At 47.8% G+C, this 11,771-nt stretch overlaps 6 protein-coding genes across 6 annotated transcripts; 2 read left to right on the forward strand and 4 right to left on the reverse strand.

Moving 5' to 3' along the window:
* Positions 1–2,646: 2,646 nt before the first annotated feature.
* On the reverse strand, positions 2,647–4,542 carry CYBJADRAFT_178978 (uncharacterized protein; the record flags this gene model as incomplete). The annotated part of the gene is made up of 2 exons (XM_020216967.1): positions 2,647–3,995; positions 4,164–4,542. 2 exons carry the CDS (start codon positions 4,540–4,542, stop codon positions 2,647–2,649), a joined length of 1,728 nt encoding a protein of 575 aa, XP_020067665.1.
* Positions 4,543–5,212: 670 nt separating this feature from the next.
* On the reverse strand, positions 5,213–6,803 carry CYBJADRAFT_170103 (uncharacterized protein). Its single transcript, XM_020216070.1, has one exon. The coding sequence runs from the start codon at positions 6,502–6,504 to the stop codon at positions 5,317–5,319; it is 1,188 nt and encodes a 395-aa protein (XP_020067666.1). The 5' UTR covers positions 6,505–6,803; the 3' UTR covers positions 5,213–5,316.
* Positions 6,804–6,885: 82 nt separating this feature from the next.
* CYBJADRAFT_170105 (acyl-CoA:sterol acyltransferase, isozyme of Are1p) lies at positions 6,886–8,912 on the reverse strand. The gene is made up of 2 exons (XM_020216071.1): positions 8,388–8,912; positions 6,886–8,366 (listed from the first exon to the last, which is right to left on the reverse strand). The coding sequence occupies exons 1-2, from the start codon at positions 8,555–8,557 to the stop codon at positions 6,944–6,946; spliced, it is 1,593 nt and encodes a 530-aa protein (XP_020067667.1). The 5' UTR covers positions 8,558–8,912; the 3' UTR covers positions 6,886–6,943.
* A 763-nt stretch (positions 8,913–9,675) lies between these two features.
* CYBJADRAFT_133187 (S-adenosyl-L-methionine-dependent methyltransferase) lies at positions 9,676–10,488 on the forward strand (the record flags this gene model as incomplete). The annotated part of the gene is made up of 1 exon (XM_020213096.1): positions 9,676–10,488. The coding sequence occupies one exon, from the start codon at positions 9,676–9,678 to the stop codon at positions 10,486–10,488; it is 813 nt and encodes a 270-aa protein (XP_020067668.1).
* A 107-nt stretch (positions 10,489–10,595) lies between these two features.
* CYBJADRAFT_170107 (uncharacterized protein) lies at positions 10,596–11,043 on the forward strand. The gene has a single exon (XM_020216072.1). It carries the CDS (start codon positions 10,620–10,622, stop codon positions 10,920–10,922), a length of 303 nt encoding a protein of 100 aa, XP_020067669.1. The 5' UTR covers positions 10,596–10,619; the 3' UTR covers positions 10,923–11,043.
* A 125-nt stretch (positions 11,044–11,168) lies between these two features.
* Positions 11,169–11,762, reverse strand: CYBJADRAFT_109654 (HIG1 domain-containing protein; the record flags this gene model as incomplete). The annotated part of the gene is made up of 1 exon (XM_020212060.1): positions 11,169–11,762. A coding segment is annotated over one exon (594 nt), but the record flags the coding sequence as incomplete, so codon positions are not given.
* Positions 11,763–11,771: the final 9 nt, after the last annotated feature.

Raw genomic sequence — 11,771 nt, forward strand, 5'->3', positions numbered from 1 at the left:
GCACACCATGTGTAAAGAAATGTGCCATACATCAGTTGGCTGTGTAGTATGTGGTGACGTCTATGCCATTCGAGGATTATATGCTGAACCCCGAGGAGCCCACCATGTATGTCTTTCAAGGAACATGAGATGGCAGAAAGCAACAGCAACGTGTAACCAATGCTCAATTGGATTGACAACACGAACGAAGGCATCGGAAAAGCACCTGGCTCTTGCAATGGGCACATGGATACCAGGCTTGAGGGTCGAGACTCGACCCTCAGTTCAGTGTTAAACCTCAGTTATATGCCCTAGAGTATGTAGTGCCATAGTTGATTGCTAGCTGCAACGAAATTGAGCCCGTGTCACTGTTGTAGAGCAGACCTAGATCAAAAGACAGATTGAACTAACGGAGCCTCTCTTGTTCTGGCTTCATGGAAAGATGTGTTGGCGATTGATTCAATCATAGGAGTCTTGGTATGCTCACTCATGCATTCTTAGCCTTCTGAAAGCGTTTATACTGGTAGGGTGCATGAAGGAGACACACAGCGAGCATGACGAACCCAACGCGTTCTCTCTTTATTGTCCCAACATCTATGCACATGTACATGCTCGTGCTCTATAACTGATTCACGTTCTTGTTATTTCCCTTAAGTCCTTAACTCACCAGTGCTCACTAGGTGGTTATAGCCAACAAAAGATCTCCCAAATATCTGTATTATGTGACTTTTATAAGCACGCACACGAGTTGGCAGCGCAGGGACTTCACTCTCCAAAGACATCACTGGAATGAAGGGTCATCTTGAAAGCACCCAAATTGCGAACACCCGATCAGACTCTGTCCATGTGTATGATGTTTTTAGAGAGCTAATGAAAGGTGGCATGCTGAAGTGGCAGCCACTGAGCTAGGCACCCTTTCCCTCTTTCTTCCACGGTTAAGGAATCCCGTCATTTGGTAACCTCTTATTCGTGCAAAGCTGTGTATGCTTGGACATAGGGTTTCAAAACGACATGTGCCTTTATGTAGAGTGCACAATTAGGCAAGAGGAAATTGGCAATACTGCATTCATATTAGCCAAAAACAGGAAACGTTGGGTCCAGTGAACATGAAATTGGCAGTTCAGATATTAACTAGTCCAAGACATTTCAACATGGCCTCTGTGGTCACTGGATAGTACCTTCAGATGGCAACAGAGGGCAGTGATGCTGAAGTGCGCATCGGCTCAAATAACCCCTAACTCTGATGCAATTCTTCCAGTCTTAACATTCAACCTTTAAACTCTGAATATGTATGTACAGTGATGCTCGGGACAAGCATGCCCTAGCCATTGTTTCTAGGGGCTTTCCATCCTCTGAATCTCCCACACTCCAGTAGATCTTTCCGATAATGCGCGTTTGTATGTATTCCCTCCTGCCTGCGTCAACGCGGGCACCATGAACATATCGATATTTCCAAAGGTATAGGAGACACACTCATGGCTCGTCTCTGGACTTGGCCAGACCATAAGTTCCAATTAGGCAATATAGTCCGACAAATCTCGCATCCACCCACCAAAACAGTGCATGCCACCATTTTGAGGGTGTTTTTTCACCTTTTGGTGCTTAGTTGATCGTCGGCATGCATATGCACCTGAAATACACCCAGCGCACTTAAAAAATACGACTAAAACAACATCTTCCTTCAAAATCTATTGAGTGTACCAGTTTTCAAATGGAGCCTCGTGAGATGCCTCAAAGCTTGTTGAAAGAGACGCGGATCTTTCCAAGAAATTGCTTCATGAGAGCACACGGTGGCATTTCATTAGTTGTGATTGAACGATAAAGTTGGAACAGTGCATAAACTGTATAGCACCTTAGACTCTTTAAAAGAACAATTATTATTGGTCCAAACGTGGTGAATAGGGGAAAAGGTTAACACATAACACACTGCTTCAGAGTGTGTGATAGAAGCAGTTCAGTATCAGTGGCACTCGTTCCATGGATTACCCCCTTACAAGAGAAATGGCAGCAGTTTCCACAGGTGCGGCGATGCGCCCGAGATTCACAGCGTGGTCCTTATAACTTCAATGTGCATTGGATAGGATAACCTCAATCCAATCTGCAGTCCAAGGCAGCAGTAAAAGACCCTCTGGAACACTGGCCATTTAACCATGGGAAATACGAGAGTAAACACCCTGGTGTACGTACAAACCAGACACCACCTGCCTCAATTAGCTTCTAATTCCAGTATCTCCTTAAATCTCGACACCTCCGCTAACTTTAACCTCACATCTCCGCTAATTTAACCTCACATATCCGTGAAAGAGTCATGCTTGAGCAGCAACAGCAGACCAAATGGACGTTCTTCGTTTAAGAGACGTGCCTCGCAAGGCACTAGATCATGGTAGCAGTTCAGTTATTACCAATATGGGTGCAAAGGGATGGGGTTTTCGGTGATGCTCACATTCCTCAGTCGAAACGTTTATGCGTTGAAGGAGATCGTCTCGACACCTACATCACCCAGTAAAACACACAGTCTGTTGGGTTCAACTACTGCATTAGCGTACCACACCAAAAGGAGTAGCATAGGCATGCCGATGCATATGTATTCACATAATGTTTGATGGACAAATATCTGTTTCAATGTCCGATATCTACCCTTTCCAGAACACAGAACGACAGATCTGTTCAGAATGGTCGACCACCATGTCCTAGTATAGTTTTATAGCTGACACAGCGAAGATCAGGCTCTATTCTCCTTTTCCCATCCGCATCTTCATATGTGCCGAACTGACCCCAGCCCAACGGAGATGGCCCCCAAGAAGGTGTATAACAAACCTCGTCCCACGCACACGTCTCAGAGCATCTGTAAAATGTAGAGTCCCATCTAAGCGTGTTTAGTAAATCAATCATATCGGATTGTAATTTCTCCAATGGCGAGAAGTCAATGTCCTCCTTCAAGAAGTAGCTGTTAATGATTGTTCGAGAAACGGTGAATGATTCAAACACTGCATCGACGATCATTTCCGTAACCTTGTGCAACGACGAATAGATCAGAGCATCGGATGCAGACGCCACTGGCTCCAACGGATGCGCATATTCTTTCACAGCTAACAGTTTGGCACGCTCCAAACCGCTCTCCATGGAAACATCTGCTCCAGACCACTGTGCGAATCTTCTCACGGTATTGGTTGTGAAAACGGTGATGTTCTTAGCCTTTTCAAGATCCGTCGCTTCATCACTGGAGAGTGTCTGATTGATGAGCCTCAAAATTGGGGAAAACTTCTCAACAATCTCCGTGGTCATCAACTGCCAGTTTGTACTTTGGTAAGGGTTAGTGCCTGGTTTCAGCACACGAGCCAAGTCGTCTCTAATACCTTCACGAAGATCAGACGAAACGTTATAGATACGCCTCGTATAAGGGTCTGTACCAACATACGTTCTGTTGAGCATGGTCTGGAACTTGGAGAAGTCCAGCAGAATACGGCCATCTCTCTTATCATGGACGTTACCTGCCCTTATCTGATCATAGCCTTCCATGGCACTGATGCTTTTGAAGAGATCAGTGTACTCTTCGTTCAGAGATTCATCAGAAAGCTTGATAGGTAGATTCAAGGTGTTATTGGCCCAATCCACCGTTATATTGCTGACCAGCTCCAACTTGTCAAAGAAGTCACAGATAACGGCCTCATAGCCCATTTCAATACGGATAAAGCCATCTAATCCAAACGACTTCCCCCATTCACAGATTCTTTCGGCAGCCTCGAACTCCCCAAACAGCGGGTTGTCAATGTCTTTCATATTGGCCAGCAAGAACTGTTGATCCATCTCACCAGACGTGGTCTTTGCAGCAGATGAGCCGTCTAACAGGATCATACGGCTGAGAGGTTCTCTTACACGGAAGGTCAACATTGAGGTATGGCCGGAACCGCCAGAGGGAGCTGGCGGGCCTGGTCCTGGACGCTTACCTGGTTTCCAATGGGATGGCGGTTTACCTGGGCCTCCTGGTGGGCCTGGATGTTTACCTGGATGTTTACCTGGATGTTTACCTCCTGGACCGCCTGGATGCTTACCTCCTGGGCCCCCTGGTGGACCCCCTGGACCGCCTGGGCCCTCATGACCTTCGCCAGGTGGGAAGTGGAACCCTGTGCAACCATCCTTACCATTCTTCACGTCATCATCATCACACCCGATGGTTGGACCACCCCTGTCCGCTATGAACGTATAGCTGAACTCATGGTCCATCGCCACCCATTCAAGTCCTTCTGGGATCTGGCCATCGCCATTCCCATGGTACAACAACGTTCCCTCCGGGATATAAGCCGGGATGAAACTCACACCGATAGGCTCAACCTGTGCGTTCTTGTTTCTCAGAGCACCTTGCACGGTGTTGAAGATAGCACTGGCGTTTTCTCGTGTGATTGGCAACAACAAACCGTCCCCGGCTTCTTCACCAAACGTAGCGGTGTGGTCTATAAAGTGACCCACAGACCAGGGGTTCACCAGCAGGGTCACAACGATGAAAACAACAGAACCGGCCACGTATGGCAGGTGCTTTCGGGTCTCCAGTGATGCCAGATACATTGTTTGTTTTGGAATCAGTGGCGCTTCCTCTCCTCTCGTCATACTCCAGAATGGGAAGAACACCCTTTCTTATACCTTTTCCACCATTATCTGGACCCGCTGACGAGGTTGGCGGGATTGTCGTTGGAATATAAGCCCCCTTCCCTCTGCCGCCCTAACGTCCTCAGCCCCCCAAGCCTTGGGCACTGGATACCCGCGTTGTACAGTTTGTTGATTTGGCGAGGGTATTGAGGGCGACGGTGGAGGTTCGAACGCGCGACGTAAATTGAAAGCGTAAAAAAAATGTCTATTAGAGCGATATCTAACGGGACCCACAAACGAAGCACGAACAACTGACAACACAATGGTGGTTGGTAAGGTGACGTAGACATCTGTCGATACGTCTGATTCATCACAATGAGCTATGTAAGTGTGTCCTTTAGTGCTCACAAGAATTCTCAAAAAAAATAGTAGATCTCTTTGTAACACGGTTCATCCTTGTGCAGGGGAACTGCTGATCATCTCTGTATTATTTCAAATTGACCAAATGTCCACAAGGGACACCGGGTTTTGTTTTATGTGAGTTTTGTGGGGCGGGCGCTTAGTAAGATATTACGTGATCGTTGGCGTTTTCCGATCGCCGAGGTTACTTCACAAGGTGGGTTACTACAGTTACCACAGCTACTGTAATGCCCATGATGCAGCGAAGCGTGCCTAACGTTGGATTCATCTATTCAAGTGCACAGCTTGCCATTGACAGCTTGCCACTGACAGCTTGCCACTGACAGCCTGCCGTCAGCACATGTGGTACATCACTGTGAGGAACGAGGGACCCAGAACGATGTAAACGGAGAATAGGAAATTCGCAACCATTCTATTGCTCCTTGTCCACTGCGGCGACTGAACCATTATGACCGGTAACTGGGACATAAAGAGTAGGATGAAATGTGTCTTAGGTCTTTGGAAAATGACGAAAAGCGCCAGCTCATGAACGAGCCCACTAAGGAGGAAAACAGCCACTATTCCGTAGAATTTGTTCCCGTTGAATTGCCTGACAGTGGGCAAGTAGACGTGCCTTTTCAAGAACTTGTGAACGGATCTGTTCCATGTGTTACAGAATTCTAATATTGAGCCTGAATTCCACCAGTCCTTGTAAAAGTCTCTATCTGCAAAATACGTCAGTTCTGCTATAACGTTTAGTAGGCACTCCCAGACGAGATAGAATGCTAAACAGCACAGTAAGAACATACTGGGGAACAGTTTCAAGATATTCGTAATCACCGTAGTTGCTGAAACTACCGGGGTTTGTACAATCTCAGTCACTATCGGGCCCATAGAACAGTCGATAACAATCACCAGCGAATACAACATGACCAGTATCAAAAAGATCCTCTTGATCAGATAGCCAAGACGAACACGTGACGTTCTAACAAAATTGGTTTCATAAACAAGTGTTGGATACATCGTATACATGAAGAAGTCTCTCAACGTGACCCGTTGTTGATGAGCAGAGGAGCCCAAAGTAAAGGCATACGAATGAATCTTCATTACTTGTGCACACGAGTGTAGGAATATCAATGCTCTTGTGATCCATTCACACCTGCGTACCAAATAGTTGAAAGAGAACAGATAGAACAACTCGTACAGAGCCATGAATGTCCAACCTGAATAGTACCAGTTCAGTAGATCCACCTTCACGAGCGAAACCACCGAGAAACTCGTGAACATTCCCAAGTACATCAAGATCTCCATACGTGCAATACACCCCAAATCCAAGCCCAGTATTTGGATAAGGTCATCTGGAAGGTGTCCATACTGCAATTGGTACTCCCAGCCCAATTTGAAAAGGTACATCCCGATGAACATCATAAACGTACAGCAGAAGCCTTTATAAGTGCTGTCGCCATCAATCATCTCGTCAAAAGGTGTCTGGCGTATGACACCACCATTATCTTTATCACGTTTTTGTTCCGGAGCCATCATGATACCTCACTATAGCAAGCTAATGGAAGACAGCGATATCCATATACAGAGCCACCAGCTGATACGGCAAGGCCGGCACAAGTATTATACTCTTCTAGAAACAGAAGCACGAACCGTTAACTGTTGTATACTGTACACGTGTGTGCAGAATTCCACAGTTCAATTGACAGTTGTTGCGTATAGAAAATGGTAGATCCAAGCCTTTATCGCTAGGCCCTGGGCAGTCTCATTTTGCTCGCTAAACCAGGTTTCAGCCTTGTTTGCCATTTGCTCCAGCTACGTAAATGTGTGCGTGTCTTAGAATGCTCCAAAACTGCGTGCTGTACCATTGGTCCTGTTCCGCTATTCAGGCATAACTGTTGTAGATGGAGCTACAACGGCTGGTTTATAATGATTTGAATTGACTATTATACATCGGGGCCATAGCATCTAAATTGGTTCAGAAAGTCAGGTATAATGTACACATGATGGAAGGCCCTGTAGCTATTCCTGCCCAGAAGAGGGCGTTGTTCAAGGTATCCTTATCCTTCATGAATGGTAATTTGTGTAGATAAATAAGAGGCAGTTGAAGCATCTGGAAGATGAGTAGATAACCTCTGAGTTTGTGGAATATCACAAACATCGCCAGTTCATGGATCACTGAGCTGAGTAGAAAGGTGAGCAGCGTAGCCTGCTGTTTGTTAAGCTGGAAAGCGCTTAGACTCGAATGATAGACATGGCGTAACAGGAAATTGTGCACTGGCTTGTTCCAAAGCTTGGAGAATTCATACCACGAGGTACAATTCCACCAATCACCATAGAAGTCTCTGTCTGCAAACCGTGTCAGCTCAGCAATTGCGTTCAGTATAGCGTCCCAGATGAGATAAAAGTCCAGGATATAGATCAGGAAGAACGACGGCATGGTATCTAGCAATAACAGTGGATAATGACACAATCTCTCCGCTAAGGGCAGCGATCTGAGGCTGATGGCACGCATCGCAATTGGATATAAAGTCGTCTGCGCGACAACAATCATCAGCATGATGACACCAAACACAGCAGCGAGTTTCTTGAACAGGTAATGCGGACGTATCCTTGGGGTTCTCGGATAGTCAATCTGATAAACAACCGTCGGGAACATCGTGAACTGGAAGAAATTACCCCACGTCAGGTTCCCAGGGAACGGCGTGGTGGTTGATTGAGACGCCAGCTCAGACTGGCAAAACTCCACAGACTCATTCAAATGGTCAACAACCTCCTTCGAGAGCGTGTCTGACTTCTTCAGGAGGCCCCTGGACTCGTTCAGCTCCTCGACGATGTTCCACAAGTACCCGTTGTAGAAGGAGTACGAGTGCATCTTCATCAGTTGAACCATCGAGTGCAAGAAGAGGAAGATCTTCCCAATCCACGGGAAGTCCTTCCACTGTGCCAGGTATAAGAAGAACACAGTAAACGCCAGCTCGTAAGCACTTGTCACTAGCCAGCCGGAGCCGTGCCACGTGATCCATCCACAGCATATGGCCTTCTGGACCACAACAACAAAGTACATTGACAGGTACATCGCCAGGTCCGTCAACGCCACGGCGGTCAGGTCTTTGCCCATTGTTGCCAGGATATCGCTCTCCAACCCGTGCTCCAGGAGATGGTTCACCATGAAGTCCAAGTTCGTCACGGCGATGGAGAACCAGATCATCACGTAGAAGCCCTTGTACTTGGACTTTGTAGTGTCAACTTCATCCAGAATGCTATGGGCATGTTCAAACTTCACGTCGTCCAGCTTACTCTTCACCTTGCCCTTGTAGATCCGTCTGTTGACCTTGATCCTCCTGGACGTCTTGTACGTCTCCAGCGTCTGCTGGTCAGCCATCACAGAAGTCTCCTCTCCTTCTTCCACGCTCTCCTCTGTTACTTCAGCAAGCTCTGCTTCACCAGCGGCTCGTTCCCTAGCAGGCGAGCTCAGCGTCCCCAACGTCGAAGCACTCGACTGATACTCGGTGTTGTCAGCAAGGGAAGGTCTCTTGAGCTCCTTCGACTCCAAGGGGTTCTGACACAGTTGACGGAGGTACCGCTGCATCTTTCTTCAAACAAGCAAGGGGTTGTTTACTTCGCTTATATACCGCACACAATGGACCACGTCTGTACTCCAATCCACGCACTCACACAGGGGTCTCGATCCGTTCTCTCTGCTCTTACCTTGTCAGCTACACAGCACCAAGCACGGCAACCAGGGGTGATCCTATACAGGGGTTTGATACGCTGGGATCGACCTCACGCTGGGTTCTTAGCCCGTTTCCAATGGGAAGGGGGGTGTTATCCGAAGCAGCGTGATGCAAATTTCCCGAGACTCCGCAACGACGCTGGGGACAGAAACGAGAGAGGGAGAGAGCGAGCGGCTTACGATGACGCAGGCGGCGATAAAACGCTTTTCGCTATGGGGTTTGTGAGGATTTGTTGATGCTTTTCCGGTGTTGATGCTATTCCGATGTATTGTACAATGGCTTTAAAATGCGTCAAGCAATGGGTTTAGCACGCGTGGGAGGACACCACTTGGGTAGGTTCACAACGAGGGTATGAACAGCCAGGGCGATACCAATTACAACCGCTCTGCGAGAGAGAGAGAGAGAGAGAGAGAGAGAGCGCATGTCCCGGTGGTGCCATTGGCCGATGGCACGAACGAGGGCGGGCAACCACATGGTGGCCTGTTGTAAACGAGTCGCTTTCCGATGGTGTGTAGCGGCCATGATGGGCTCCCGAGACGAGGCAGTGTCGGGTTACGAGACTTTACGCGGGGATGGCGAGAGTGATAGGCTTGCCCCAGCCAATCGGGCTCACCACAGGGTGCGTAGCTTGAGAAGGTGCTCGCCAGGCCCTCAAGTACTGTGTATCTTCCCACCATCACCAGAGAGCCTATACCGTTGCTACTGGCGCTGCTGTCCCTAACAGCTATTGCGTACGCACCTAGCACGTGATGCTGACGTAATGGCTTACATAAGCGACATTACATAAGCCAGATCACTTTATTACATAAGCGGCTTATGTAATCCGCTGCGTCAAATTTTCACGCCGGCCTCTGTGTGCGATGTCTACGGGCGATGAGCTTCACTGTTTTTTGTCAGGTATAAAATTTCTCTTGAGGTCCTACAACAACAACTGGGTAGAACCGCCTACAAGCAGCGTCCCGTTAGCTCTACCATGTCGCGTCCAGAACAGCTCGCACCGCCAGAGATCTTCTACAACGATTCTGAGTCGAAGAAGTACACTTCCTCGACAAGAGTTCAGCACATCCAGGCCAAGATGACGCTGAGGGCCCTGGAGCTGTTGAATCTCAGCTCCACGCCACATTTCATACTGGATATAGGGTGTGGTTCTGGGCTATCAGGCGAGATCCTTTCAGAGGAGGGCCACGTTTGGTGTGGGATGGACATTGCGCCTTCGATGCTTGCCACGGCGCTCGACAGGGAGGTTGAAGGTGATTTGTTTCTGGCTGATATTGGTTCCGGTGTACCGTTCAGACCGGGTACTTTCGACGCTGCAATAAGTATATCCGTGATACAGTGGCTGTGCAATGCGGACTCGTCCAACGTGGACCCCAAATGGAGGCTGATGAGGTTCTTCAACACGCTGTTTGCCAGTTTGAAGAGGGGAGGTAAGTTCGTTGCACAGTTCTATCCCTCCGATGACGGCCAAATAGATGCGATCCTTTCCAGCGCAAAAGTCGCAGGGTTCCAAGGTGGACTGGTCATCGACGACGCGGAGAGTAAGAGAAACAAGAAGTACTATTTGGTGCTGAGTGCGGGCCAAAGCTCAGAGTCCTTGAATCTGAACGGGTTGACGATGGACGCACCTGTCAACGATCACGATAAGAAAATAGGCAAAAAGATGAAGAAGAAGATGGAGAGCAAGAAGCACTTCATTCACAGAAAGAAGGAGCTGATGAAGAAAAGAGGTAAGAGCGTTGCGCTCGATTCCAAGTTCACAGGAAGAAAGAGAAGACCAAGGTTCTGATTATATAATTGCGATTATATAATTATAATTATAATTATAATATCATATATAGCACAGTAAAATAGTCATTTCAAAACATTTCACCTTCCACCAGACACAGTCCACTTACGGTTTCAGATACAGGAGAGGCCATGGAAGAGCAAGAGCATCGCAGTGCAATCGAACACTATAGCACCCCCTTTGTGCTCGCCATCAACCAAATCGACGGCTGGTTATCTATAAAGACTCTTGAAGGTGAGCTGATAGAAGTACGGTGGACGTCTAATGGCTGGGTACTTCAGGACGTTGGCACCGATGTCGACAGGATACACCAATCTCCTGGACAATCTCCTGGACAAACCTGGCCAACCTTTGAGAGCCTCATGATGAACAGGTCGTTCAGGTTCCGTCAAGCATTCTTCCAGAGGGTCAACGAGCAACTACTACGATCATGAGACATAGTTATACACATGACCGTACAAATTCACGTCTAAAAGCGAGAACCGTTTAATGATATGATGATAGCTAGTATACAGAACGTTTATATAGGGGAAATGTACAAGGGGAATATGACTCGTAACCTCATGAATGAACAAAAAAAAAAACACAACAACCAGGAGAAACAACAAGGAGAAGCTCTCTGCTCAATCCTTGTAGATTCTGGCTCTCTTGTAAGTACCGTTACCATTCTCCTTCTCCTTCTTCTGTCTCTCCTCCTCTTCAAGTAGCACCTTCTCCCAGCCTTGCAGCTCTTCAACCTTGGCTGGAGCGTTGTGCTTCTCATCGTACATACTCAACCCAATAGAACCCAAGAGCAAGCCCACGGTCAGGAACTGTGCGTACATTCTGGCCTGCACTATCTTCTGAGTCTTCGTCATGATTGGATCACGGTCCACGAAGACCCATGACCCCCACATGGAAGCGGCCCATGCACCAACAATGATCTTGTACTTGTTGTTGGCAGCACCTTGCACGAACTTCTGGCTCAATGGCAGCTCTGCCCATCTCTTGTGCTCCTCCAACTTGAGCTTTGCGTTGTAGTCGTTGGAGTACATCTCTCTATCAAATGCATTGGACGCCTCCTCCGCACCAATGGTGATACCCACCGTTGGTGGCGAGATGAAGATCGCCGTTCTGATGGACCATGGCAAGTTCTTTGGGAACCCAGGGTACTTGTATGCACCGTACTTGAAGATGGCCCCGGTGGCCAGTAGACCGGCAGCAAGCCCAATCAACCCTCCTTCAGCAACAACCCACCAATGGGCATCGATCTCATCATCAGTAAGCAATTTCATCGTGTGTGT

Source organism: Cyberlindnera jadinii (genome assembly GCF_001661405.1).
Source record: "Cyberlindnera jadinii NRRL Y-1542 unplaced genomic scaffold CYBJAscaffold_34, whole genome shotgun sequence".
Classification (NCBI taxonomy): domain Eukaryota; kingdom Fungi; phylum Ascomycota; class Saccharomycetes; order Phaffomycetales; family Wickerhamomycetaceae; genus Williopsis; species Williopsis jadinii.